This window comes from Diachasma alloeum, unplaced genomic scaffold (assembly GCF_001412515.2).
Source record: "Diachasma alloeum isolate Michigan unplaced genomic scaffold, Dall2.0 Dall_scaffold_00183, whole genome shotgun sequence".
Lineage (NCBI taxonomy): Eukaryota > Metazoa > Arthropoda > Insecta > Hymenoptera > Braconidae > Diachasma > Diachasma alloeum.
The window spans coordinates 1392651-1418635 of record NW_021680349.1 but is presented as its reverse complement, the minus strand read 5'-3'; the positions used below and the strand labels follow the sequence as shown (position 1 = coordinate 1418635).

Below are 25985 nucleotides of genomic sequence, written 5' to 3'. Positions count from 1 at the left end.
TTAAAAATAGTCCAAAGTGTCCATTTTACCCCATCCTCTCCTATAACGATCATGTTGCTCTAGAGGATGACGATGTTGCACATGACCTTGGATGAACGCCTCTAATGATTATTAATTTTTCTGAAATTTTTTACTTCCTAATTTTTTATTGCTGGTACTTATTGAGGGATTTCTCTCGTCATAACTGAAATGATCATCTTCTAGAGCAATTTCCATGGAGTTTCCCTTGAAATTCGTAATTTTCAAAGACGAAATTCCAGTGGAACTATAATGCGCTTGAAATTCCTAAGAAATATCTTGAAATTTTCAGCGAAAAATTGGAGCACTTTAAATTGAAATCGGCAGATGACAAACTGAATTTCTCACCGACCTCGAAGTTCAGAGGATTCCCTGCACATCATCTTCATCTCGATCTCTCTCAGCGAATCCTGGGGCCTTCTCCCGGTGCATCGCTAAGCATTTTTCCGGAAAACCAAAGGGACTAACTTTTGCGCGGTATTGTCTCGGAATACACCTCAAAGTCCCGGTGTAAACGGCCCCATTGTTTAGAAAGGAAGTGGAATTCTCTATTCATCTCACTACACCGTCCCCCCTTCTAATTTAGAGTCGAGAGTCGAGCCCCCAGCTTTTAACAGCTCCTTCGAGTGCAAGGACACATAAAAAGTATCCAGTGCATTCAAAAACATTCACCGAACGCGAGAAAACGCCCGAGGACGCCCGAGCGCAACAGAGACACTTCACGTTATTCTGCACCGCACCGTCTGAAGATGGCGCTCGCGTGGAACGTCGGAATTGAACCGCTTCTGGGCGCTCGATGAAACATGTGAAATCATCGTATCGGAGTTTGTGGTGTGTGTTCAACCGCGTGGTACCACGATGGCTGACGAAACACGGGCAGAAGTGTTGGAGGCGATTAAAATACAGGGTGAAGTCGTGAGGCAATTAAAAGCTGCCAAGGCAGATCCTTCCAAAGTGAGTGATAACTACCGAAAATTCATTGCATTCCTATTTCCGATCTCAACGAAATTTTTACAGTCACATATGGAGATATGTCACCCGGCCTCGAGTTATCAATTGAACGATTTATTCGGATTAACTTTCACTCGAATTCTGAGAATACGAATTTAATGTTTATTACGGTTATTTAATTCACTGGGTCAGTTAATTTCAATTAGTTCCAGTTTCACTTGCCATTTGGTTTATTCGGTTTTACGAGGAAATTCACGTGGATGCAGGGAAAAGTGGGGTAAAATGGGTACTTTTGGTGTTTTTTGAAACGTCAATTACGTGCTGAATTGATGATGAAATGGGGTAATTTTTTTTATTGTGGAAAATACGATTTTTTCTCTTTGTGATGAGCTTAGACTGAACTTTGTTGATGAATTTGTCTCTGAAAAGTGATTAGTGTCCATTTAACCCCATAGTCGCTTAGTGCACCGATGTTGTCGGTTTCGTCAGACGGAGATTTCAAGTCGAATTTGGCTGATTCTCAATTTTTATTCCATGATTACATGAAAATTAATAGAAATCAGAAAAATTTAGATACATATATTCTTGAATTTTTAATTAATTGTCAATTCAGTGTAATTTGGGGCGGTATATTCATGTTTTGGATTGATAATGCAAGTAGGGGGAATTCTCGTCTTTTTGCTGCTCAAAAATTTGGTATTTCAAGGAATATTTGGCGAAATCTCAAATTTTTCAATTTATTTTCCGATAGTATACCTGAAAATGTTGACTTCCTCGATATTTATTTTCATAAACACAATTATTGAGGCCATAAATACAGAATTCATGAATATTTATTTACTCTTAATCGGTTTCCCCAAGTCAAATTATTATGATAAAAATAAAACCACTTCATTCCATGAAATTGATATCCAAATTGCATTAGAAAAAATTATAGACATAATTCTTGCCATCTGAATAAATCCCTACCAAGATTAATTGAATTGATCATTTTCAATCGGGACAATGGGATAATTTTCATCATGAAAAGTAAAATTCTTTCTCTTTGTACTGAGCCTAGCCTGAACTCTATTGATGAATTCAATATTACTACTGTTACTTGTGGGGTATCTATTTCACCCCATCCTCTTCTAATTAATGCCCGAACGTCCGTTTTATCAGCCGGTGGTGTAGATTTCAAAGTCAAAATTGACTGACTCTCAATTTCAATCCCATGATTACATGAAAATTGATAAAAATCAGAAGAATTCAGGTAAATATATTCTTTCATTTTTAATTAACTATAAATTCACTGTAATTTGGTGCTGTTTATTCATGTTTTGATTGATAATTCAAGTAAGTATGAAATCTTCAATAGAAAATATTTCATTCCATGGAAATCATCCAAATTGCATTAAAAAAATTTGTAGGCATAATTTTTGCTATTTGAACCAGTCAGGCTTGAATTGAATTGATCAATCTCAATGGGGATAATGGGATAATTTTTTTAATCGTGAAAATTACAATTCTTTCTCTTTGCGTTGTGCCTAGAATGAACTCTATTGATGAGTTCGTCCCCGAAGTACAAACATTAAAAGAAAAGTAAAGTGTCTATTTTCCTCCTCCTCCCCTAATTAATGCACCAATGTTGTCTGTTTCATCAGGCAGTTGGTGTAGATTTCAAGTCAAAATTGGGTGACATTAACACCGATCTCGGGGACATCAGTTACGTCGGTGGTTGGGCACCTTCGTACTATGACAAAAAGCTGTACGATATTTGCGTTGACTCGTTGAACGGTGAAATCGACAGCTTTCCACATTTGAAGAGATGGTTTATCAATGTCAAGAGTTATGAGCCCAGTGAACGGGATATATTTGTCAAGGGCTGTTTAAAGACAAAATTGGAGGGTATTGTTGACTCATTGAGCTCGAGTAGTTGTGGAGATACTGGGAGTATTGATAAAAAGGTGAGGCAGTGCCCATGATTATGCGACACTGCCACTGAATTAATGGAACACATCGAGCTAATTACTTTCTCTATCGAAACAAATTCGGTTTATCAACTGTTGAACTCTCTTTCGGGATTGACGCAGCTGATTTATTTTGAGAATCATATCCCTTGGGCTTGATTGAGTATTTTGGGAATTCTTGAGGGGGAGTTTAGTTCCAATCGAATTGAACATGTTTTTGATTGATTTTAGAAAACATGTTGTTTGACGTTGTCGACTGGGAATGTAGCAAATGTTGAGGATTAATTGAGTGAGAATAATCGAGTAACTTAATGTGAACTGTCAATTTATATCGTTGAATATTACTGAAAAGTCGGTATACATAATCTGTTGAATTTTTTTATGTTTCGTTCCATAAATAAATTAATGGAGGATTAGTAATGAATATTTATTTATCATTGAAACCATATGAGTGAAATCGCAAAAATAAAAAAGACTTTTAAAAATTTTTGGCTAAAATTTGGTATTCTTCTTGGAATTTTTTATCACATTGAAGTTCCACTGAAGTTTCAAGGCATTTCACCATTGAAAATACAAAATTTCATGGGAAAATCGATTAAAATTCTAAATTTCAATTCTATGATTGTAAAAAATTAATAGAAATCGGGAAAATTCAGATAAATATATTCTTGAATTTTCAATTAATTGTAAATCCAGTGCAACTCGAGGAATTCTCGTGTTTTTGCTGCGGAAATATTTGAAATTTCTTGATTTTTTGACGACAATGTACGTGAGAATATCGAATTCCTCAACATTCCTTTCCGTAAATATAATAACCGAGGTTTAATTATGAATATTTATTCACTCTTAATCAATTTCCGCACGTGAAATCACTACTATAAAATTAAAAACACAAAAATAAATATGAAATTTTCAATAGAAAATATTCCAACAAACATAATGAGCTTCATTTCATAGAAATCATGTTCTAATTGCATTGAAAAAATTATACATGTAATTTTTCAGTGCTCGTCTGCCATGGCAACAGATCTCTGCCGATATCAATCAAATATTCAACATCACTTGATTAATCTCAATCGAATGCAATTTTTCCAGTTTTTTTCAGCTTCAAAAATCTCGATAATCGATTCTTTTGAAAATCAATTTGACAACAGCAACTATTCCACTGAAATATTCTTAAAAATTTCGTATAAATATTATTCTAAAAATGTGGCAGTGACGTATACTAGTTAATAAAAAATCTCTGATGTTTGCAACTAGTTGAAATAATCATCACTGAAGCGGACTTTTTACTTTGATTCTGGTTCTGCCGTTAATCGTCCATCCCCCCTCGATGAATCATGTTACGTCTGATGCGAACTAATTTATTCCTTGCCACCTGCAAATGTCGCAACTCGTCAAATGTTGCTGCTACGCAGGTACGAGAGCAAGTGGATAATCATTTTCGTTTGACTGCTGAATTGATTTGTGGAGCTAAGGTGAAAGTGTTTTCTGGGGTTTTTTAGATTGCTGAGGAGGTTTCTAAATTGTTGGAGCTTAAAGCACAGCTTGGAGATGGGGGTGAGCCACAGAAATTCAGTCTTAAGACCCCCAAGGGCACCAGGGATTATAATCCTGAGCAGATGGCACTCAGGCTGGGTGTTTTGGATAAAATAATCAGTGTTTTCAAACGTCACGGGGCTGAGACTATTGATACTCCTATCTTTGAACTCAAAGTAGGTGCAATATTTTTTGAATAATGCAATTTCAGCAATAATATATTTTCCTAGATATATTCCCATGGATTATCTAACATTCTAACTTTCACAAAATGCTTGTCACTTCTTGAGATTACTTTAGTTTTTTCTAACCATCTATTCTTCTAGAGAAATGAAAGGTATAACAATAATTTTAATCAATCCACTGATGAAATAGTCACGTAATGAAAAAAAACGTATGAAAAAGCTCTAATAACACATTTTCATGTTTTCTTCATTTTTAAGATATTCACAAAATAATTTCCACTAGAATTGTTCGAATCCCGGAAAAAATAGATCAAAGCAAATTTTGAAATTGGGTGGGTTTTATCACGTTTTGGATGTGTGGGCTATTTTTTCCTGGTCTATTTTTCCCCATGCCGAATTTTTCACTTATCGCCATAATAATATATTTTCCAAGAAACATTTTTATGGACTTATCTTTTTGATGAGTTTACACATTTTAAAATTGAACTATTGTATTAGGAAAAGAATTTGGTTTGACTTGTTACCGTTATTAGGTTGAGCGGAACAGAAGTCTGTGAATGGAAAATTATGAGGGAATTGTTTCTGAAGTATACCTTGAGAAACACGATGGTTAATGAACCAACCGACTTTTTTATGACCCTAGGCTTGAAATGATGTAACATTCCGACTTTCACAAATTTCTTGTCACTTCCAGAGATTGCTCTACTCTACCTATTCTTCTCGTGAAATGAGAGATCGAATAATAATTTCAATAATCATTCTACTGATGAAATAGTAAGACGTGACCAGTTGAAAATTTCTTTCACGTATTATTCTGCGAATGCCTCTTAAATGAAGAAAATTACAGAAATTTACAAAAGGGCAGAAAATAAATTAAATAAATGAATAAAAATAATATTGGTGAAGGTAATAGTTCATGACCGGAGGAAATAATATATGCTAGTCTGTTGATAGTGTTGCGTGCCACATTTTTTTATGTTTTATAAACGTAACAATGTGTTTAGAGCTCCCAACATGTAATATTTCAGAGAATGATATGACTATGGAATCAATTGTCAATAAGCCTGAGGAAGCTTAAATTATAAGCGAAACGTCGCGAATTGACAATAATTTAGTTTATTTAGTGCAGTTTATTATTTTCTCCACATTGCCCACGACAAACTACAGTATAATACAATAATATTAATACAATAATATTAACTAATACAATAAGACAATAATATTAACTATGGAGATGAATAATAATATCAACGGTGAAGGTAATATTTGTGCTGATCTCTGGTTGGAAGGGTCCATGACTAAAAATTCCATTTAAAAACTACTCCGTCAAAAAAACCTCCAAAATAACACGCAGCACTGACTTGCGCTTGCAGGAAGTTTTGACTGGAAAATATGGTGAAGATACAAAATTGATTTACGACCTGAAGGACCAGGGCGGTGAGATCCTAGCCCTGCGTTATGACCTCACAGTGCCCTTCGCCCGTTACCTCGCAATGTCCAAGATAACGAACATCAAGAGGTACCACATTGCCAAGGTCTACAGGCGAGACAATCCCTCAATGACCAAAGGACGTTATCGAGAGTTCTACCAGTGTGATTTTGACATTGCTGGGCAGTACGACCCGATGATCCCGGACGCTGAGTGCATCAGAATTGTGGCTGAAGCTTTAACGAGTCTGGACCTGGGTGGCTTCGTCATCAAGGTGAATCACCGATGTCTGCTGGACGGCATCTTCGCAGCGTGTGGCGTCCCCCAGGACAAGTTCAGAACGATCTGCTCGTCTGTGGATAAACTGGACAAGAGTCTCTGGGAGGAGGTGAGGAAGGAGATGGTCGAAGAGAAGCAGTTGGATGGGGCCATTGCCGACAAAATTGGGGAGTACGTCTCCAAGAGTGGGGGTGCGAAGTTGATTGATGAACTTAAGCAGGATGAGGCACTCATGAAGCAAACTGCTGCTAAACAGGGACTCGAGGCTATGGAACTGTTGCTGAAGTATTGTGACATTTATAGAGTCACTGATAAGGTTCTGTTTGATCTCAGCCTTGCTAGGGGACTCGATTATTATACTGGAGTTATTTATGAAGCTGTTTTGACTGGTGAATATTTTTCAATTTATTATAAATTATGAGAATAAAATTCACAGGTAGTTTAGCAGGAAAAATTTCAAGACACGTTTTTTGCAGAGAATTTCATGGACTGCATAATATTTCTTGACTTTTTTCCAGGAATCCACTAGTTTTGCAGATATTTTCGGAATAAATTAAATTTAGTTAGGAATGAATTAATTTTAGTTCAATATAGAAATAATTGTAGGTTAAAAAAAGTAATGGATTTAACGAAAAATGTAACTAATGAATAATTGCATTCAAATCGGTAAATTGTGCTAAATTTTTGAATCAATTGGATTTTGTTAAAAAACAAAATCTCCAACTAATTCAACAAATACTCGAAATTGAGGGATTGGAGAAAAATAGCGAGGCATCTGTAGAGAATAAATTTCATGGACTACAAAATATCTCTTGACTTTTTTTCTCGATCCACTAGTTTTGTAGATATTTGTTGAATGAACTAAATAGAATTTTCGCATGTATTTTTTTATTACTCAGGGGTGAATCAATTGCAATAAAATAATTGCAAATGAAAAAAAAAAGGTTTGTAACAGAATGTTAAGAGCTTTTTTCTTCTAGAGAATTTGACGAGGAACGAAAAAAAAATCAGAAATTTGTCTAAAAATCTTCATATTTTTAGTGGAAACTAAATTATATTTTTTCTTTCAATTCTTCCCCTGTCGAAATAATTACCTTCAAGTCATAAAATTGTTCTCGACTTGAATTTTTGTTCCCTCTTTTATTTTCAGACAGTGAAGTAGGTAGTGTAGCAGGTGGTGGTCGCTACGACAATCTCGTAGGTATGTTTGACGCAAAAAAGAAGACCCCCTGTGTGGGAGTATCTCTGGGAGTGGAGAGGATTTTCAGTGTCCTCGAGAATCGTAAAGCGAATTCAGGACAAAAAACTAGAACAACTGAGGTAGAAGCATACGTTGCAACAGCCCAGAAGAACCTACAAGAGGAGCGAATGAAGATCCTAGCTGAATTATGGGACTCCGGTATCAAAGCTGAGCACCACTACAAGAAGAACCCCAAACTCCTGGGGCAGCTGCAGTACTGCGAGGAGAGTGGAATTCCCCTGGCCATTATCATCGGCGAGGGTGAACTCAAGAGAGGCGAAGTCACTCTCAGGGAAGTGACAACGCGAGCTGAACGATCCGTCCCTCGGAAGAAACTCGTCGACGAGATCAAAACGTGGCTACAGAATCAATCTAAATGATCATAGGAATTTTCTCTTGTTTCATATCCGTTGTAATTTCACATCTTCTCCTCTACCAAATGATCGACACACAGTTTACCTGAATCAATTAATTTCACGTGAAAATTGTGTTTAAATGATAGATCAATGATAACAACTCGTAATTTATTTCAAACACTTTTTTCAATAAAATCATGGTAAAAAAATCTGCCTTACTGCGAATTCATTCCTATAATTTATAAATTTACGAACTCATTCTTATAATTTATAAATTCACCAACTCATTCTCATAATTTATAAATTTATAAATAAATTATAGTAATGAGTTGGTAAATTTATAAATTCATAAATTTATATTTGTGTGTTCTCATGAGCACGAATGTTGCAATGAAAAATCATTTTTTAGAAGAATGCCACGTGAAAATGTAGATATTACCTTGTGCCAACCTAGTTTGTTAAAAAAATTGGCTGAAGAAATGAAAAACTTCAATTCTTTCGTAATTATCACACAGCTTACCTCAATCAATTAATTTCACGAGAAAATTGTGTTTAAATGACAGATCAATGACAACAACTCGTAATTTATTTCACCTTTTTCAATAAAATCATGATGAAAACGGTCAGCCCTACTACAAATTAATTCCAATAATTTACAAATTTACAGGCTTGTTACAAAAATATTATTGTTATGTTATTTCGACACGTGTGTCACGTCGGGGAATTTATCTCCTATAGATTATCATGATGAGCAGGAATATTTACATGAAAAATGATTTTTTAGGAGAATTTTACATGAAAAACTAGGTATTAACTCGTGCCAGCCGAGTTTCTTTAAACACTTGACTGAGGAGATGAAGAACTTCAATTCTTTTTCACTTATTCCCATAAATACTTTCATACGTGTTGTATAATTCTTGTCTAGAGTTCACAGTCATCTCCTCACTTCAATTATACGTAAAAAATTCGTAGAAAAACCTAATGCATTCAATTCGTATTACATTATTCCATCCATTTCAAACTCTTCATTTTTTTTCAATAGAAATTATTTATAGATTTTTCATATCTTTTTACGACTTTTTCTATTGAGATATTATGCATAGAAATTTCTACGCCAGATTTTTCCAAATTCCGAATAAATTGTAAAGAAATATCAAATTCTATTAGTTTTTTTTTATAAAATACTTATCTATTGAAAAAACACAGAAGAGCAGTGGAATTTCTCAATAGATTGTCGAAAACCTGATAGAATTTCCAACAGAAATTCCATAGAATTTCCAGCGAGTGCGATTTTTCTATAAATTTTTTTGTGCACGTAATCCCTAAAATACTCGAAAATTACAGGTACTATCACAGTATCCTTTAAAAATTACGTATAAATCGACGAAAAACCACTGAAACTGAAGACTCAACTCCCAAAAACTCATCTTGAAAAATTTCGCCAATTCGCCACTGAATTTTCATTTCTCTGCCCTAAATTAACTCGTGGACTCTGCAGGACCCTTATCCCTCTCCAAAGACACCTTACTCTCCTTCGCCCCCACAACCTTAACTTCCTGCAGTGAATCCCCATCCGAGGAGCTCTGCATGGAAGCCCTCTGATACCTCTCGAAGACATTCTCACTCGGCTTATCAATCTTGACTTCCAGAAGTGGTTTGTAAGAGTCAATGGAAACCCTCGGCTTATCCCCAGGACTCCTCCCAGAGGAAGTTTTCCTGCTGCTCGACGAGGACTCCCCAGTGCTGTGTTCAGACACAGTCGACACCTTCCTGCCCCCCCTCTTCGCCTCCCCCCAGGATCCGATCGACACAACCGAGATTTTTCTCGTTTTATCAGTCCGATCATCTCTCTCAGTCGCCCCCACATTTTCACCTCCAATCTCCTCAGGATGCGCCTCATCCTGATGCACCCCGAGTTCGTCCTCACGTCTGGAAACCGTCTCCACTAGTTCTACGCTGGAAGCTCGAGCCTCGGCCTCTGCAGGGGCAGTCCCGATGGTCTTGACGTCCCTCAGGGCCTCGAACACTGTCCTCTGGTCATTCGACTCCTCTTCAGCCCCCAAATCCCCTCTCTTTTTGTCCCTCTCGTCTCCATCGAAAAAGGGATTCGTTACTCCTGAAGTGAAGGGATTACTCGAGGCGGAGATCGCCCTCAGGAACCCCGGTCTCCCCTGCTTGACGTCGCTCGTCTTCCCCCTGCCTTCCCTGCTTGGGGACACGATGGTGACCGTCTTCTGGGTCGACCCCTTTCCCGGATTCGTCTTGACAGAGGGCTCCAGGGCCAGGGGACTGATCGCAATGCTCTTCTCACCACTTTTCATCCCTTCGGTGTTCACGTCGCTCAGGCTGAACGCTCGGACCCTCTTCTGGAGGTGCAACTGGTTGATTTGTCTCTGCAGCATCCCAGCTCGCCACCTGGGCATCGCCCTGGAGGCCTGGGGCGTCGCCGGACCTGGGGGGGTGTCCAACTGCGCTGGTCTCAGGGAAAACCTGCGATGCCCTGAGGACGCCACTGGGGACGAGGACCCTGGCGCGCCCTCCATCTGCACCAGGGGCTCCTTGGGACTCTCGAAGGGGGGGTCTGCGCTGTATGCGGGTGGAGGACTTGGGAAGGGCTTCGGGTGCCCCAGGTAGGGAGACGCCTGCGGCGTCGGCCCCAGGGGCGTCGCCACCGGACGGAGAGAGAATCTTCTTGTTCTACCTGGAAATTGAGAAATTGGGATTAGAGAAAGGGTGAAAATGTTTGACTGAAGTTTTCGGGACATTTGAAAATTTTTTTCAAGTTATTGTTTCGTCGAAATTTCGGGAAATTTTGCTATTGGAATCTTGAAATTTTGGGGAGAAATCAGTGGAAATCTCAAACTTCAAATTTTAATTCAATTATTCGAAGGAATTGAATTATTATCCATGATTCCATGAGTTTCGGTATTGTAAATTTGAAATTTTATGAAGAAATCAATGGAAACTGCAAATTTCAGGTCAATTATATTCTTAGAAATTCAATTGTTGAGTTCCGTTAATCCATGAAATTAAAATTAGAAATTGGGGGAATTCATGTGGATATATTCTTTAATTTTGACTTCATTGAAATTCAGCGCAATTTAGTACTGAATTTTCACGTTTTAATTGAAAATTCAAGTGAATTGGGGAATTCATGTCTTTGTGGCTCAAAAATTTGGAATTTCATTGCAAAAAAAAAGTTTTGTTTTCATTGTTTTTTTTTTATTTTGGAATTTGGAGTCATTCAAATCCGGAATTTCATGATTTTTTTTCACCATAAATTGAAGTCAATTCCTTCTCCGGGGAATTTTTTGAGCATGATAAACGTTGAAACGAAAATGCAACATAGAAACTTTTAGAAAATTATTTTCTATAAATGTTAAAAATATTCTTGAGTTTTCTAACGAGTTAGAAAAAAATGTGGGAATATTCTTCAAAAAAAAAATATCCTCACGTTTTCAAAATATTGAGGACATTTTTGGATCTTCTGCAGAATTCGCAAATAATTCCAAGATCCTGGAAAAATTGGGAAGTTTTTGCAGAAAATTTTAAGAAAATATGAAATTCAAGATTTACGCAATAAAAATAAAATCTTAATAAATAAATAAACTAACGAATGAATTGCAAATGCAGACAAAATGAAAAAATACGAAACAACGCAGCATATACATTTCATACTAAAAAAACCGAAATGACCTCAATATTCTAAATATAAAAAAACATTTCGATCTACCTTTGACCCCGGGGGCTGCACTGCTGCGCCGGTTGTAGCTTGGTGTCGAGTTGCCGGAGGTGTCAGGCCTCAACGAGAGCCGCCTCCCAGCAGGGTCCGAGGTGACAGTCGTCTGATTGCTCTGAGGGAGGGAGCCAGGGGGTGAGAACAGGGTCAGCAAGCTGGGGAGTTTCGGCGGGGTCAGGGACGCTGTTCCCATTTTTCTCTGGGGCTTTTTGATGTAGTCCTCCGGGACCGCTCCGACCCTCGTGTGGAGAGCCGTTAAGGCCCGGAGGAAGTCCGCTAGGGAGGTCTCCTCCAGGAGGTTGCTGCCTCCCAGGGACGAGGGCAGGTTCGCCCCCGTGTGAGTGAAGTAGTTGGAGGACGAGGGCAGGGGGTTCATGTTGGAGAGGTAGTTCTCGTCGTCTGTGTCGAGTTCCCCGGCTGAGGCTGAGTTGCTCGGTCTCGGGTCTTTCTTAGTCGACAGTTGTTTTATCCATTTGGGGAGAGGAACGGATTTCGGAAGCGCTGGGAAGATGGATTTGCACTCTTTTTCTTTTTCTCTCTCTTTTTCCTTCGTTTTTGCGTCGTTTCGACGAGCCCTGATGAGCTCCTGGATCTTCCTGGAGGCTGCCGGACCCGACCACGTCCACTCCTGATTTCTGCTGGCGCTCGGGTCGAACTTGGGGTCCAGGCGCACCTCACTCACCGCTCGGGAACGGGGCTTGCCGCAGGGGGATCTCTCGATACCGAATTTACACTCGTTGGAGAGGATCTCTTTGTCGCTGAAACACTCGACGCCGGAGCGGGCGTCGCAGTCGGGGCTCTGCTCGTCGTCGTCCGGGGGCGGGGGGATGTAACCGAGGATGTTCACCAGGCGCGCCAGGAGCTCCGCTGGTTGCACCATCGCGTGCGTCGCGAATGTCGCAGTCTTGTCGATTCGCTGGAGATCCGTTTCCGAGACTACTCGGGGGACTACGGGCTCCTAGGGGGGTGATTTGGTCGATTAGTTTGGTGACGAAGATGAAAATATTTCTTGGGGTCAGGGGTCGAAGGTAATCATTATTTTGGAATTTTTTTTTGTAAAATTGGATGAGTAGTTGATGTTTGGTGGTCTTCATTAAGATGGAAAAATTGTCATTGTGACGAAAGATTTGAAATTGTATATTGCTTGGGGCTGCTAGGCGGAAAATTGGAGCGATTGGTTTGATAATAAAGATAGAAAGTATTTCTTCATGTCAGGGATCAGGAGTAATCATTACTTTGGAAAAATAGAATTGGAAAAAATAAAATTGGAAAAATAGATGTTTGTTAAGCTTCATTGAGATGTAAAAAGTGACACTGTGTCGAACAATTTGAAATGGCATATTGCTTGGGGCTCCTGTGGAGTAGATTAAATAAATTAGTTCGGTGAAGAAGATAAAAAGTGTCAAGGTTCAGGTGTAATCATTACTTCAGAAATATTTTCTGAAAATTGAACGAATAACTGATATCTTAGTCTTCATCAAGATATCAAAAATTGCTACTATAATGAAAAATTAGAAATTATATATTATTTGGGGCTCCTAGGGGTAAGATTGAATCGATTAGTTCGAGGACGGAGATAAAAAATATTTCTTGATATCAGGGGTCGAAGGTAATCATTATTTTGGAAATATTTTCTGATAAAATTGAACGAATAACTGATGTTTGCTAATCTTCATTGAGATATAAAAATTGCGTATTAATCATTAATTGAGTAATTTTTAATGTCTGGTACTGATTAAATATTATCTCAATTATCCTCAATCTTTAATGGCAATTACTGATTGATAATGTAATGTAAAATTTGAATTTCATTGATTATTGATCATGTCATAATGTAAATTGGAATTCTGATAGAAATTTAATAGAATGACTTGGAAAAATCCCTGGAGTTTTTTGGTAAATCGAAGTAATTTCACAATTAATAAGTTGAGAAAGATCAACTTGCTTCGTTTTCCTTATCTCGTAAAATATAATGACTTCAAGCCAAATTGTCAAAAGACCTCATGAATAACAAATTTCGTCACCTTCGAAAAAATTCTTTTCACATTATTTTCTGAAGTCATTCGTTCCCGAAGTAAATTGCAAATTAATAGAAAGGGATCAGTTCCCATAAGTAGGAGTGAATAATTACCAATGGCACAACTTCGCTATTAGCCCTTCGTCTCGGATGCGGTGGAGTTGGTGGAGCCAACCCCCCAATAACAAGCTCCCGGAGATCCGGAAAACTATTACTCCTCATCAACTTAGCCGGTGGCATCTCATAGTCATACTCATCCACGTAAACTCTCTGCGGAATTAATTGAATCGATTAAAACCAAATTAATTGATCAATCACCCAATCAAGGTTTAATGATTCAGACGAGCTGTTCACCTTGACTTTGGACAACTGCAGCTCGTTGAACACACGCCTGAGGTAGCCGACCTCCTTGTTGAACTCACTCCATATTTTACTCTGAGTTTGTTTCAAATTCATGGCTAATTTATGCTCGAGACGGACTATCCTCTTGCTTCTCATTCCTCTTGTTATGAAGGCCATTATCATGACGACGTAGCCGAGGCCGAAGGATATCCAGGCAATGAGGAAGGATTTGTACATGATGAACAAAACACCGCTGCCTTTTGTGTTGTCTTGACCTGATAAAGAATATTACGAAATTCATTTTTAATGGATAAGATGGACTGGGATTCATTTCATGCGCAGTGAAACCATTTATGAAAAAATTCAGTGAAGAATTCTATTTGAAGTTCTATCAATTTTTCTGTTGATTTGTTTAGTTGAAAAATGTTTCGGAAAAATGTTTAGTGAAAAGAATCAATAGATTTTGATTTTTCAAAAATAGAAAAGGAATACTTGAAAATTTCAAAGGAATAAAATTTTTTGTTTTGTTTTGAAAAAATTTTAATCTATCAATTTTTTGTGTTTATTCTTTTCTATTCAATTTCTCCATCAGAAAATGAGCGGAAAATATTTGGAATTCTAGTCAAGTTCCTCATGAAACTCGTTAGATTTCTTATCGACTCCATCTCACTTAATTTTTCATCATTTATGAAAAAAATCCATGAAGAATTCTATTTGAAATTGGGAAAATAATTCGAAAAAATATTTAATGGAAAACAATCAACTGATTTTCATTTTCTGAAGTGAATGAGAAAGAGAATTATTTTAAAAATAGGAGCAATGTCCTTGGAAGTTTCAATAAAATTAATTTTTTTAGTGTGAAAAAATTTAAATCTATTGTTTTTTGAATTTACTTTTTTCTATTTAATTTGTCTATCGGGAAATCAGCCGAAAATATTTGGCATTCCTCAACAAACGCATTAGAATTTCCTATTGAATTCTTTCCCACCCGCCCAACATTCAAACAAAAATTCAAAGAATTCCACTTTTCCTCACCTTGAGTCCACTTTCACACGCTGGCATTTATCAAATTAAGAATCAGATTATGGATTAATCACAGAGAACATCTCAAACAACATTATCAATTACAAAATATTAAATTTTATCAATAGAAAATTGTAAAAATTTGAGAAACCATTTTTTTATTCTCAATTATTGAAAATTCAATTAAATATAATGTTTGATATTATAAATTGAGTTTAAATTCACAAAGTTGAAAATTCAAATGCAGTTGTTACCTGAATTCCAGAAAATTAATTAATGTCATGAATTTCCTGAATTTTTTCTTTTATTCTTCAATGAGAAATTGAAAGAATGTTAATTTCTTTATCGGGAAATGAGCGGAAAATGTTTGGAATTACAGTAAATTTCCTCAACAGTCGCATTCCAATTTGCTATTGAATCCCCCCCTCCCCGAACATACAAACAAAATTTTGAAGAATTTGAGTTTCCCTCACCTTGAGTCCACTTTCAAACGCTGCATTCATCAAATTAATAATCAGATTATGGATTAATCACGAGAACATCTCAATCACCATTATCGATTACGAAATAATAAATTTTATCAGTGAAATCAGTTCTTCCCCCGGAGGAAAAATTGACATAAATTTGTTATTTCGTCGAGAGTTCCCGATCGGATTTTTTCGATCGATTTCCTCTCGTCGATTCCGTGAAATGAGGGAAAAAGTAATTGATTCGACTCACCAGCAACGTAATCCCCGAATCCGATGGTAGTCAGTGTGACGAATGCGTAATAGACAGCCTCGTCGTACGACCATCCTTCGTAATAAGAGAATAGGAATGCGGGGAAAAATATGAACATAACGAAACCAGGTGCCAGGTACATGAGAATCTGCACAGCTAGACCAGCTTTTCGTTTCTCCAGGGGAGTCAATTTTTTCTTGCACTCGTCCTGATGGTGCTGCTTGTAGGATTTGTATTTTTGGTGGGCTCGGATGAATACTATGGAGAAAAACTCGCCGAGTTGCGCAAGGAGAATACCGTTCATTGGGATGCCAATGAGACCGTAGAAGATCATGAGGATTCTGCTGAGGGAATTCGTTGGAGCTAGATTTCCATATCCTAGAGGAAGCGAAAATGAAAAACTAACGCTCAAAGAAATTAAAAATAAAAACGATATTTTTAACTTTCTATTAGTTTTGGCTGATTCTATTGAAGAATTTTACAGCTTTACTACGCTTTTTTCTACAACAAATGCCCAATAGAAATTATTTTTCAGAAAAAATCTGTCAATTCCATCTTTCTAAACAACTTTGCTATTGCAACGGAATTTTCTAATTTTTTTCTTCACTCTATCTTTCTTCGGTTTTCATTGAAAATATTAAACAAAAAAACTTGGAAAATTGGGGGCGAGGAATTCCTTTGGAAAATAGATGAATACAATAAGTTATACAGAAGAATCGAATCGTATTGGTTTTTTCTGTAGAATATTTCCCAGTGAACATTTCTGTTAGAGATTAAATTTCCTAATGATGGATTTTCTATTTATCTTATCTTTATTTTGCTTGTCTTTTTATTAAAAATATTAAACAAAAAAACTCGGAAAATTGGAGTCGAGAAATTTTCTGGAAAATTTATGAAAAGAATCAGTTGTACAGAAGAATCGAGTCATATTGGTTTTTTCTGTAGAATATTTCCCCTCGGACATTTCAATTGAAAAAAACGCGTAGATAAGCTACGGATGTCAAACAGACCGTAGAAGATCACGAGGATTTTCCTGAGGGAATTCGTTGGAGCTAGATTTTCGTATTCTGGAGAAAATGAAAATGAAAAACTATCGATCTAAGTAATTTCGAAACTGCCATATTTCGAACTTTCAATGAAGGGATACATATTTTCATTGAGACAGACACGAAAAAAATTCATAGAAAAACCTAGCGAATTTCCTAGCGAAATTCTATAGAAAATATCTCAATAGAATAAGTTGTATAAAAGAATCGGATTCTATTAATTTTTTCTATAGTATATTTCCCATTAAGCATTTTTATGTTAAAAATTCAATTCGTTTTCGGCTGATTTTATTCATGAATTACACAGTTGTATAATACATTTTGACACGAATGTTGACGAAAACAATGCTTCCATTGGGAAAACAGCTCATTACGCTATCTCGTAGCTCGATAACGAATTTTAACCTGATTAGGAGGGCATTGAAGCCATAATTTGATTGATATTTATGATAATATTTTTACCTATCGTTAAAAACCGATTTCTGAATGAATATCTCACAAACTTTCATATTTCGATAGAATAAAGAGAACATGACATCAATTTTCCGTCATTATTCTTTGAGTAATCTTTGACGAATGTTTTAAAAATATCCGTATCTCCGAAGCTCTATGATAAATTGATTTGCCATTGGTGTCAACAAGTAGCACTTAATAAAGTTTATATTCACGAAGAAATCACGAAATTCAAAACAATCGTTAGAAATATTTTTTTCCATAAAACAACAATGAATACCTGCGTAAATAAATACATATGAAAAGTGAATTAATAAATAAATCATTTGAGAATTAACCGTCGGGCTGTCTGGACCATATTTGTTTATCCATAGACAGAAAAGTGGAAACTTAAATTTCGTTGATCACAATTTCTGCTCAAATCACTTCAATTCGCGTTTCTGTATTCCAACGAGAAAGGGAATAAGTGCACCAAGAGAAAAAAATTTTGATGGTGACAAACATTTCGCTGGTTAAAGAGGATATGTCACTAATTTTTAGAAATCTATCACTAATTATTGGCGACACTGGACACTGACTCGAATGAGCCTGATTATTGGTCATTTCTATCACTGAAATTTGGTGATAGATTCCGAAAACTTAGAGATGGATAAAAATCAGTGCATTACTCTGAAAATTTGGGATGATGTCCCTAAAAATTAGTGACAATTTCACTGGAAATTAGTAACAGTGTTACTGAAAAATCGACAAAACGCCTGAACTTCAAAATTTTGTAAAATCAATTTTTTTCTCTGTGTGCAAGAGTAGTAAGAAGATTTTATAATGTACAGAGTAGACCCAAGACTTCATCCTGAGTGCCAACAATGAATTCATATCACTCATAATTTCTCGTGCGTAAAGTGACAAATTGGTGTTTACGTCTGTGAAATTATCCGGAAGTCTTCGTCACTTGAAATTAATACGGGAATTTTATCTAATTTTCACATTTCATCACTGCACGCAATAGGCAACGTCATGCAACAATCCAATTGGGGGTGACGAATTTAATTTATTTACCGATGGTGCTGACGACAGTGTAGGCGAAGTAGAAGCTGTTGTAGAAGTCCCATTTCAATGGGTCCTCCTCGTTCTCACTATAATTGTAGACCGATTTGCCGCAGTAGACTGTGAGCTTCTCGAGAATCTCGTGTTGGTCTTCTGTGGATTCTGGCATATAGTGAGCATGAAGGAGAGCTGAAATAATAATTTGTTGAAATAAAAGCTCTGATTAAAAAAGATGAAGAAAATTTAACAACGCACGGAAAATTTTCGTAGAAAAACCTAGTAAATTCGACAGAAAATTCTATAAGATTTCTCTTTAACGTTTACTGAAAATAGATAGATCATTCTTTATTCGATTGAAGAATTTTGCAACTTTACTGAATGTTTTTTTTATAAAAATTGTTTAATTGAAACTATTTATAGAAAAAATCAGCTGAATTCCATTTTTCTATACAATATTTCCTGCTGGAATTTCTTGAAATGAGCTTTTTAAGCTTTTTCAGTTCTATTTTTCATCTCATTTCATTAAAAAATCAAATAAAAATTAGAAAATTTGAGTCGAGACATTTTAATAGAAAATATCTCAATAGAATCAGTTGTGCAAAAAATCGAATTCTATTGTTTTTTTTGTAGAATATTTTCCATTGAGCGTTTCTATTGAAAAAGTTTGTAGATCTACGCGTTTTTTTTCAATAGAACCAGTCGAAAACAAATAGAAAGTTCAGGAGGAATTCAGTAGACTTTTCTATTGAATTCTCTAGGCTTTTCTTTAAATTTATTTCGCACGGGTTAAAATGCAATAGAAATGGAATAGAATTTTCTTTAATTCATGAAATAAATGAAATTATTTTTAACGATTTTTTCTCGATTCAATAAATTTCAAGCATTGTGAAACCATAATGATGAATAACACCACATGAAAGCCTGACGAAGCCCATCAAAATAATATTTGCTAATCAACCACAAAAATGATCATGTACAGTTTATCGTTCCTGTTCAATTGTCAACAATTATCTTATCAACCGATCGTCCCAGCATTCGCCCAACGCTCGACAACGTCCCACAAACATCTCAGAATGCACCCGGAATCCTCGATCCCCTCATTCCCCACCAGAAATCCAGCAATCTAGGTTCTCCACTGTGAATTCCCACAATTTTCTTCAACTTTTTCACTCTTATTCTTGTCACTCCTGATTGCATCGTGGGAGAGAAGAGTCACGAGAGGAGTTACCCAGCCAATTGATCTATTTAACTTGACATTGTTTAATGACTACTGTATATAGATCCCTCAATGCAATCCTTAAACAAGTGTTTCGTCATCATTCAGGAGAATAAATCAATTTTTTGGAAGTTCAATGATCGATGGGAAGTGGAATTTGCTTTCAATTTTTTCGACGGATGGAGGTATCTCTAAGAAACCTTTTTCATCAGATTAATCATGTTATTTTCTTACCGTAGACATTCATTAAATTATATTCAAAATTATTGAACAGAAAATTTCTATTTTTCAATTTTTTTTCATCTATTTTAGATTGTTTGATAATTTCCTTTGCAAAATGATTAGAGGCGCGTGGATCGATAAAATTGTCGTTTATATTCATTCTTCATTGCCTCGAATAAATCGATTTTATTTAAGTTCGACGATCGGTTTGAAATTGGATTTTTGTTTTGTTTTTTCGAGAGGTGGCGATACTTCAACGACACCTGTTTCATGATGATAATCATGTTATTTTTCTTACAGTAGGAATCAATTAAATTTCATTTGAAATTATTCAATTGGGACGAAATTTGAAATTTCGATTTTAAAAATTTTTCATCTATTTTATATTTTTTGATAATCTTCTTTGCAAACTAAATTATTCACATGAAGCTGTAAAATTCTCGCGTTCACTCATTTCTCACCGTCTCCCCACAAACCAATTAAGAATCAAATAAATCGATTTTTTTTAACTTCGACGATCGGTAGAAATTGTGATTCGATTTCAGTTTTCTCGAGAGGTGAAGGTACTTCAAAGAAAAACATGTTTCATAACGATAATCATGTTATTTTTTTACGACAGAAATCTATTAATTTGCATTTAAAATTATGCAATACAAACGAAAATTGAAATTTCTATTTTTTATCTACTCCAGATTTTCAAGAATCTTCTCAGTAAAGTAATTTTATGCACATGAAGCAATAAAATTCTCGTTTATGCTCATTCCTCATCGCCTCCACACACAAAATTGGCGTCAATTCACGTGACAAATATTTCTTCCTCTTTTAATTGTGTGATTTCATTTATTTACTCTATTACTTAACGAGACATTCTATTAGAAAATGAGGGGATTAGTCAGTTGAGCCGAACTAAATACCACCGGTAGGCCCTTGGCGAACATACTGGCGACATTGTAACCGACGCCGTTTGGTTACAATGCCTAGACCTTCCTCTCGCACACCGCGATCATGGGACACTCCTCTGCATACAAAAATCCACGTTCGCTATTTATTCGAGTAGCCACGACGCATTCATTTCTTGTCACAATGAAATAAAAAAATGACTCAAGTATTAGGCACGAGTGATCACGACACTGATTTCGTAGTAAAGTAATCGTGGTGATAAGCGATTAGATTATATCGGGTAGTCGACAATATGATGAATCGAAATTGACGATCAAATAATTTTTCTTTACTTTTATTTTTTTTCTTCGGTGTCATTGAATTTGTTGTTAATAGGCTCTCTTTATCGAGGTAATAATTCGTTCATTGAATTCTGTGGACAATCGATGGGGTTTTCGTTTGTTCATGACTGAAATCATTTTATTTTTCTTGGATCACGAATTCTGAAATTGGGAGTCATTATATTATTCGGGATTTTGAAGAGAATTGTATTGAACAATTATTAAAACGTAATGGAAATGAAATGTTTTTCGTAGATTTTTAAATATTGAATTGTTTCTAGGGGAAATGTCAAAAGATATTTTTTGGTTGAGTTTGTTAGCCAAAATCTTGAAATTTATTCATTGCGATTAACTACTTTTTGTTCTTTTGTCGAAGTACTAATTATTTTTTCGGTTTTCCGATGATTGAAATAATTTTATGTTCTTTGGAAACGGAATTTTCAAGTGCGAATAATCATATTATTTAAGATTTTGGGGAAAATTTAACTGAATAATTATTACTTCAATGTGAGAATGGAATATTGAAGTGATGAAACGTAATAAAAAAACAAAAATAGCATTTTTCAAAATTTGGTTGCGGTTTGGCCAAAAAAATTGAGAATTGACTCATTGTTATTGTTCACTTTATTATTGAACGGAAGAAAATAAAAAATGCTCTGTTATTTTGTTCTTTCATCGAAGTAACAATAATTTTTTCGATGATTGAAATAATTTTGTTCTTTGGAAACGTAATTTTCAAGTATACATAATCAAATCATTTTGTATTTAAAAAATAATCATGTTGAATAATAATTATTTTAATGTCAGAATGTAACAATGAAGCGCAATGAAAACACTTCATTTTTCGCATCTTTTAAAATACTAAATTATTTTCAAGAGGATCTAACCACTATTGAACTGAAGAGATTAAAGAATACTTTGTTATTCTGCTTCTTTATCGAGCCAACAATTTTTTTCGGTTTCTCAATGATTTAAATGACATGACAATCGTATTAAACAACTATTATTTTACTGTCAAAATGTAACAGCGAAATGGTGAAACGTAACAGGAAAAGTCGATTTTTCCCATCTTTTCAAATATTGAATTATCCTGATAACTACGAAACGCAGTTTATCTTCAAAATTCGTTGACCAAAGTCAAACGTTTACGCTTCGAAATGAAATCGACGCGCATACGGCAACAAAACGAAGTTCCACTCGTCGATAAATCGTTGAAGAATCGTTTCTTCGATTATTCGAATGATAAAAAGAAAACCTGAGATATTACCATTAACTTCCACATGTTCCTGTCTGGCCGCCTGGACCTTCGCAACCTCCACTCTGCTCTCAACGTAAGTAATGTAAGTAAATCATTTTATTTTTCTTGGATAACGCATTCTGGAGAGATTTTGAAGAGAATTGTATTGAACAAGTAGTAAAACATAATGAAAAATAAATATTTTTCGCGGATTTTTAAATATCGAATTGTATCGAGTGGAAAATGTCAAGAGATATTTTTTTGTGATGTTCGTCAACAAAAATTTTGGAATTTATTTATTGTGATTGTCCATTTTTTGCTCTTTTATCGAACTATTATTTATTTTTTCGGTTTTGTGACGATTGAAATATTTTTACGTTTTTTGGAAACATAATTTTCAAGTATGGATAATCAAATTATTCGGGATTTCGGAATGAATTGAATTGAATAATTATTATTTTAATATGAGAATGAAATATTGAAGCGATGGAACGTAATGAAAGAACAAAATTTGAATTTTTTTAATTCAGAAAAAAATGTCAAGTGACTTTTCAAGTGTGAATAATAAAATTATTCGGGATTACGAAGAGAATTGAGTCAAATAATCATTGGTTCAATGTGAGAATGGAATATTGAAGTGCTGAAGCGTAAGAAAAGAACAAGAATAGCATTTTTTAAATTCAGGAACAAATGTCGACTTAATTTTCAAGTGTGGATAGTCAAGTTATTCGGAACTTCGGAGAGAATTGAATTGAATAATTATTATTTCAATGTGACAACGAAATATTGAAGTGATGAAACGTAATAAAAGAACAAAAATCACATTTTTTTAATTCAGGAAAAAATGTCAACTCAATTTTCAAGCGTGAATAATCAAATTATTCGGGATTTCGAAGAGAATTGAGTTGAATAATTATTATTTCAATGTGGGAACGAAATATTAAAGTGATGAAACGTAATAAAAGAACAAAAATCCCATTTTTTTAATTCAAGAAAAGATTTTAACTCAATTTTAAACTATGGATAATCAAATTATTCGGGATTACGAAGAAAATTGAGTTGAATAGTCATTATTTCAATATGAGAGCGAGATATTGAACTGATAAAGCCTAAGAAAAGAACAAAAATCCTCAAAATTCGTTGACCAAAGTCAAACGTTTATCAAGAAAACAAAGTCCCCCTCGTCGAGAAATCGTTGAAGAATAATTTTCTCGGCCATTCGAATGATAAAAAAATTCTGACATGTACCATTAATTTCCACACGTTCCTGTCTGGCCGCCTGGACCTTCTCAACCTCCAATCTGCTCTCGATGTGATAAAATATCGAGGCACCAAGAAGAAGGTAGGTCAGGAACAGCATCAGCAGTACCATCCATTGCTTCTTCGACATGTTTCCGCGTTATTACAGTGAAATCCCTCCTTCTCCGAGTTTAAATTTCCGTAACACCACCGTAATCCAGTTCACGAGGGAGAATCACCCCGATAAACACACAGAATTCGTCACGAAATCATCACGACGAGATTTGATAATTCTTTGTTTTCTCTGATGGCAATCGTCCACTCGTGCTTCGAGTCCGACTGATGTCCGTCGATCGCGGATCCTCATGAAAGCCCGTGTGTCTCCCTTTTAACCGGCACCCACTTGTCTTTCGTGCTGCCGTCCCCCCTCTTCCATGTTTTTCACTGAGTCTTTTATCATGTCTCAGCTATTATCTATCTTTTTGGATGATTGCGCTCTATCGGCCCCCCGGGGATCGTCAGCGACTCAATCAGATGCAGTCCATCGTTTTTAATGTTTCGAGAGGAAATGATGAGCTTAAAGCTGGGGATTCAAAGAATTAATGAAATAATTTATTACTCAATGTTTTATTTGTTGATAAATTGTAATTCAAGATTGTCATTTTTTGAAATTGAATTTTAAAAATTCAATTAAATAGAAAATTCTAGTTTTTTTGTAGATTTTGATAAGGAATTTCAGTAAAATTATATCGGAAGTGGTATATTTTTTTTTACCTTATTATTTTTTATTAAAAAATTAAGAGAAAATTTTAAGAAAGAATTAGTTGAAATCTATTGTTTTTCGTTTTTTATTTATTTATTTTTTTGTAGAATTTTTCCATACGTATCTGGATGATAAAATTATTAATAAATTTCGGTCAAGCCATTTCTATCAGCCCCGCGAGGATTATCAGTGACTCGATCAGATGCAGTCCATCATTTTTAATGTTTCGAGGGGAAAATGATGAGCTTAAATCAGAGGATTGAAACAATGAATGAATTCATTAATCAATGCTTGATTTATTGATAAATACTGTGATTGAGGAAATGCCATTTTTAACTTCCTGATATATCGGGAAGTTATTTTCAATTGGGTTTTATAAATTTAATAGAGGATTTAGACGAATTTGATAAGTAGGTGCATTTCAATTCTATTAGAAATGGTAATTAAATTAGTTCTGCCAATTCAGCAGAAATAAATCCATAAATGTTTTTTTTTTATTTCTCCGAAAAAAATTGCACAGTATTTTTCTTAGTCTGTCAAACATAAAAAAGTTGCAATAGAAAAAATCGCAACACGACAGTTTCTACAGAAATATCAAAACCTATTGTTTTTTTATTGAATTTTTCCATGCGCGTCTAATTAAAAATTTGTCGAGTGAAGCAGTAAAATTATGAATTAATGAAGATGCCTTCGACTATTTTAATTCAGAATTTTTTCTGGTTAATGCAAAAATAATATTGTTCTCTACCTCACTGACTTGCGAGGAAAATTCGGAAGTAAAAAGTTAGAACAGGCTAAATTTTTATGAAACACTGCGGAATCAATACTAATGAGATCAAGATATTAAAAAAAAATTGATCCTGACTATTCGGCAACTGCACTACTGAATTTTCAAAGGAGAAACGTTTCATTAACGATTGTGAATGCATTGACTCATCTCATGAATGACTTGCTCCTCGAATTATGTTAATCAAATTTTACAACACTAATTACATTGATATTCCCTGCATTAACAACCGATGTCTAAAAATAGGTGATCCAATATTATAATCACGATCGAATCCGGAATATTAATTACGCCCGATGTTCACTCGTGCAGAAGTCACAGGTGAGAGATACTCCGCAAAGTCGCCGCGTTTAATTTCTCCCGGACAACTTCTCCCCCAACTAAAGAACATTGTTGCATAAAAGTTTTTACATTGGATAGTCCGAGGAATTCAGTTTTATTTCTAATGAAATTCCGTTGGAATTCTATCAACAATTCTGTTTTTTCGCGCGAATTCCATTGAAAATTACGCAGTTTTCGGTATAAATTTTATTTCTAGAATTTTATTGAGAGAAATGAATTGAAAATACGGGAAAAAATCAAACCTATTGACTTTTTTCTAACGAATATCGCCAAAAAAGAAAATAACTCGGTAACGTTGTTGTAAAATTGTTAAAATTGTTAAGAATTAAATGACGACGACCATCAATAACAAATGAAAGAATTATATTTTCATTTAATTTTCGTAAGCGTCTAAATGCTTCGAAAGTAATCTAATTCACCGCAGATCTAAAAACAGAAAAATTTCCTTCAAAATTAAAAATTCCTCATTGTCAAACCATTCATGTCTCCTAATGTCCTCTCTTCATCAGAGACCCTCGTGATTCTCACTGCGAGAAATTCTCCAATCCCCATCCTTCCACCTCAAACCCACCAAATGACTAATAATTTACCTGGAAACTGGGTGACAAATATCGTCGAAGCATCGAGCA

General features: G+C 35.3%; 2 protein-coding genes across 4 annotated transcripts; one reads left to right on the top strand and one right to left on the bottom strand.

Moving 5' to 3' along the window:
* Window positions 1-805: 805 nt before the first annotated feature.
* On the top strand, window positions 806-8604 carry LOC107047292 (histidine--tRNA ligase, cytoplasmic). Of its 3 annotated transcripts, none has more exons than XM_015270046.2 (5): window positions 806-972; window positions 2613-2915; window positions 4424-4633; window positions 6016-6739; window positions 7501-8604. In XM_015270046.2, exons 1-5 carry the CDS (start codon window positions 877-879, stop codon window positions 7968-7970), a joined length of 1803 nt encoding a protein of 600 aa, XP_015125532.1. In that variant the 5' UTR covers window positions 806-876; the 3' UTR covers window positions 7971-8604. The 3 variants fall into 3 exon arrangements, with proteins under 3 accessions (XP_015125532.1, XP_015125536.1, XP_015125540.1); XM_015270054.2 differs by lacking the exon at window positions 2613-2915 and adding an exon at window positions 4179-4336 and having other exon boundaries at window positions 890-972; window positions 7501-8603; XM_015270050.2 differs by lacking the exon at window positions 2613-2915 and having other exon boundaries at window positions 807-972; window positions 7501-8602.
* Window positions 8605-9035: 431 nt separating this feature from the next.
* On the bottom strand, window positions 9036-24030 carry LOC107047285 (open rectifier potassium channel protein 1). The gene is made up of 7 exons (XM_015270041.1): window positions 23474-24030; window positions 18343-18519; window positions 15788-16165; window positions 14057-14319; window positions 13817-13972; window positions 11680-12643; window positions 9036-10647 (listed from the first exon to the last, which is right to left on the bottom strand). The coding sequence occupies exons 1-7, from the start codon at window positions 23613-23615 to the stop codon at window positions 9425-9427; spliced, it is 3303 nt and encodes a 1100-aa protein (XP_015125527.1). The 5' UTR covers window positions 23616-24030; the 3' UTR covers window positions 9036-9424.
* Between the last annotated feature and the right edge of the window lie 1955 nt (window positions 24031-25985).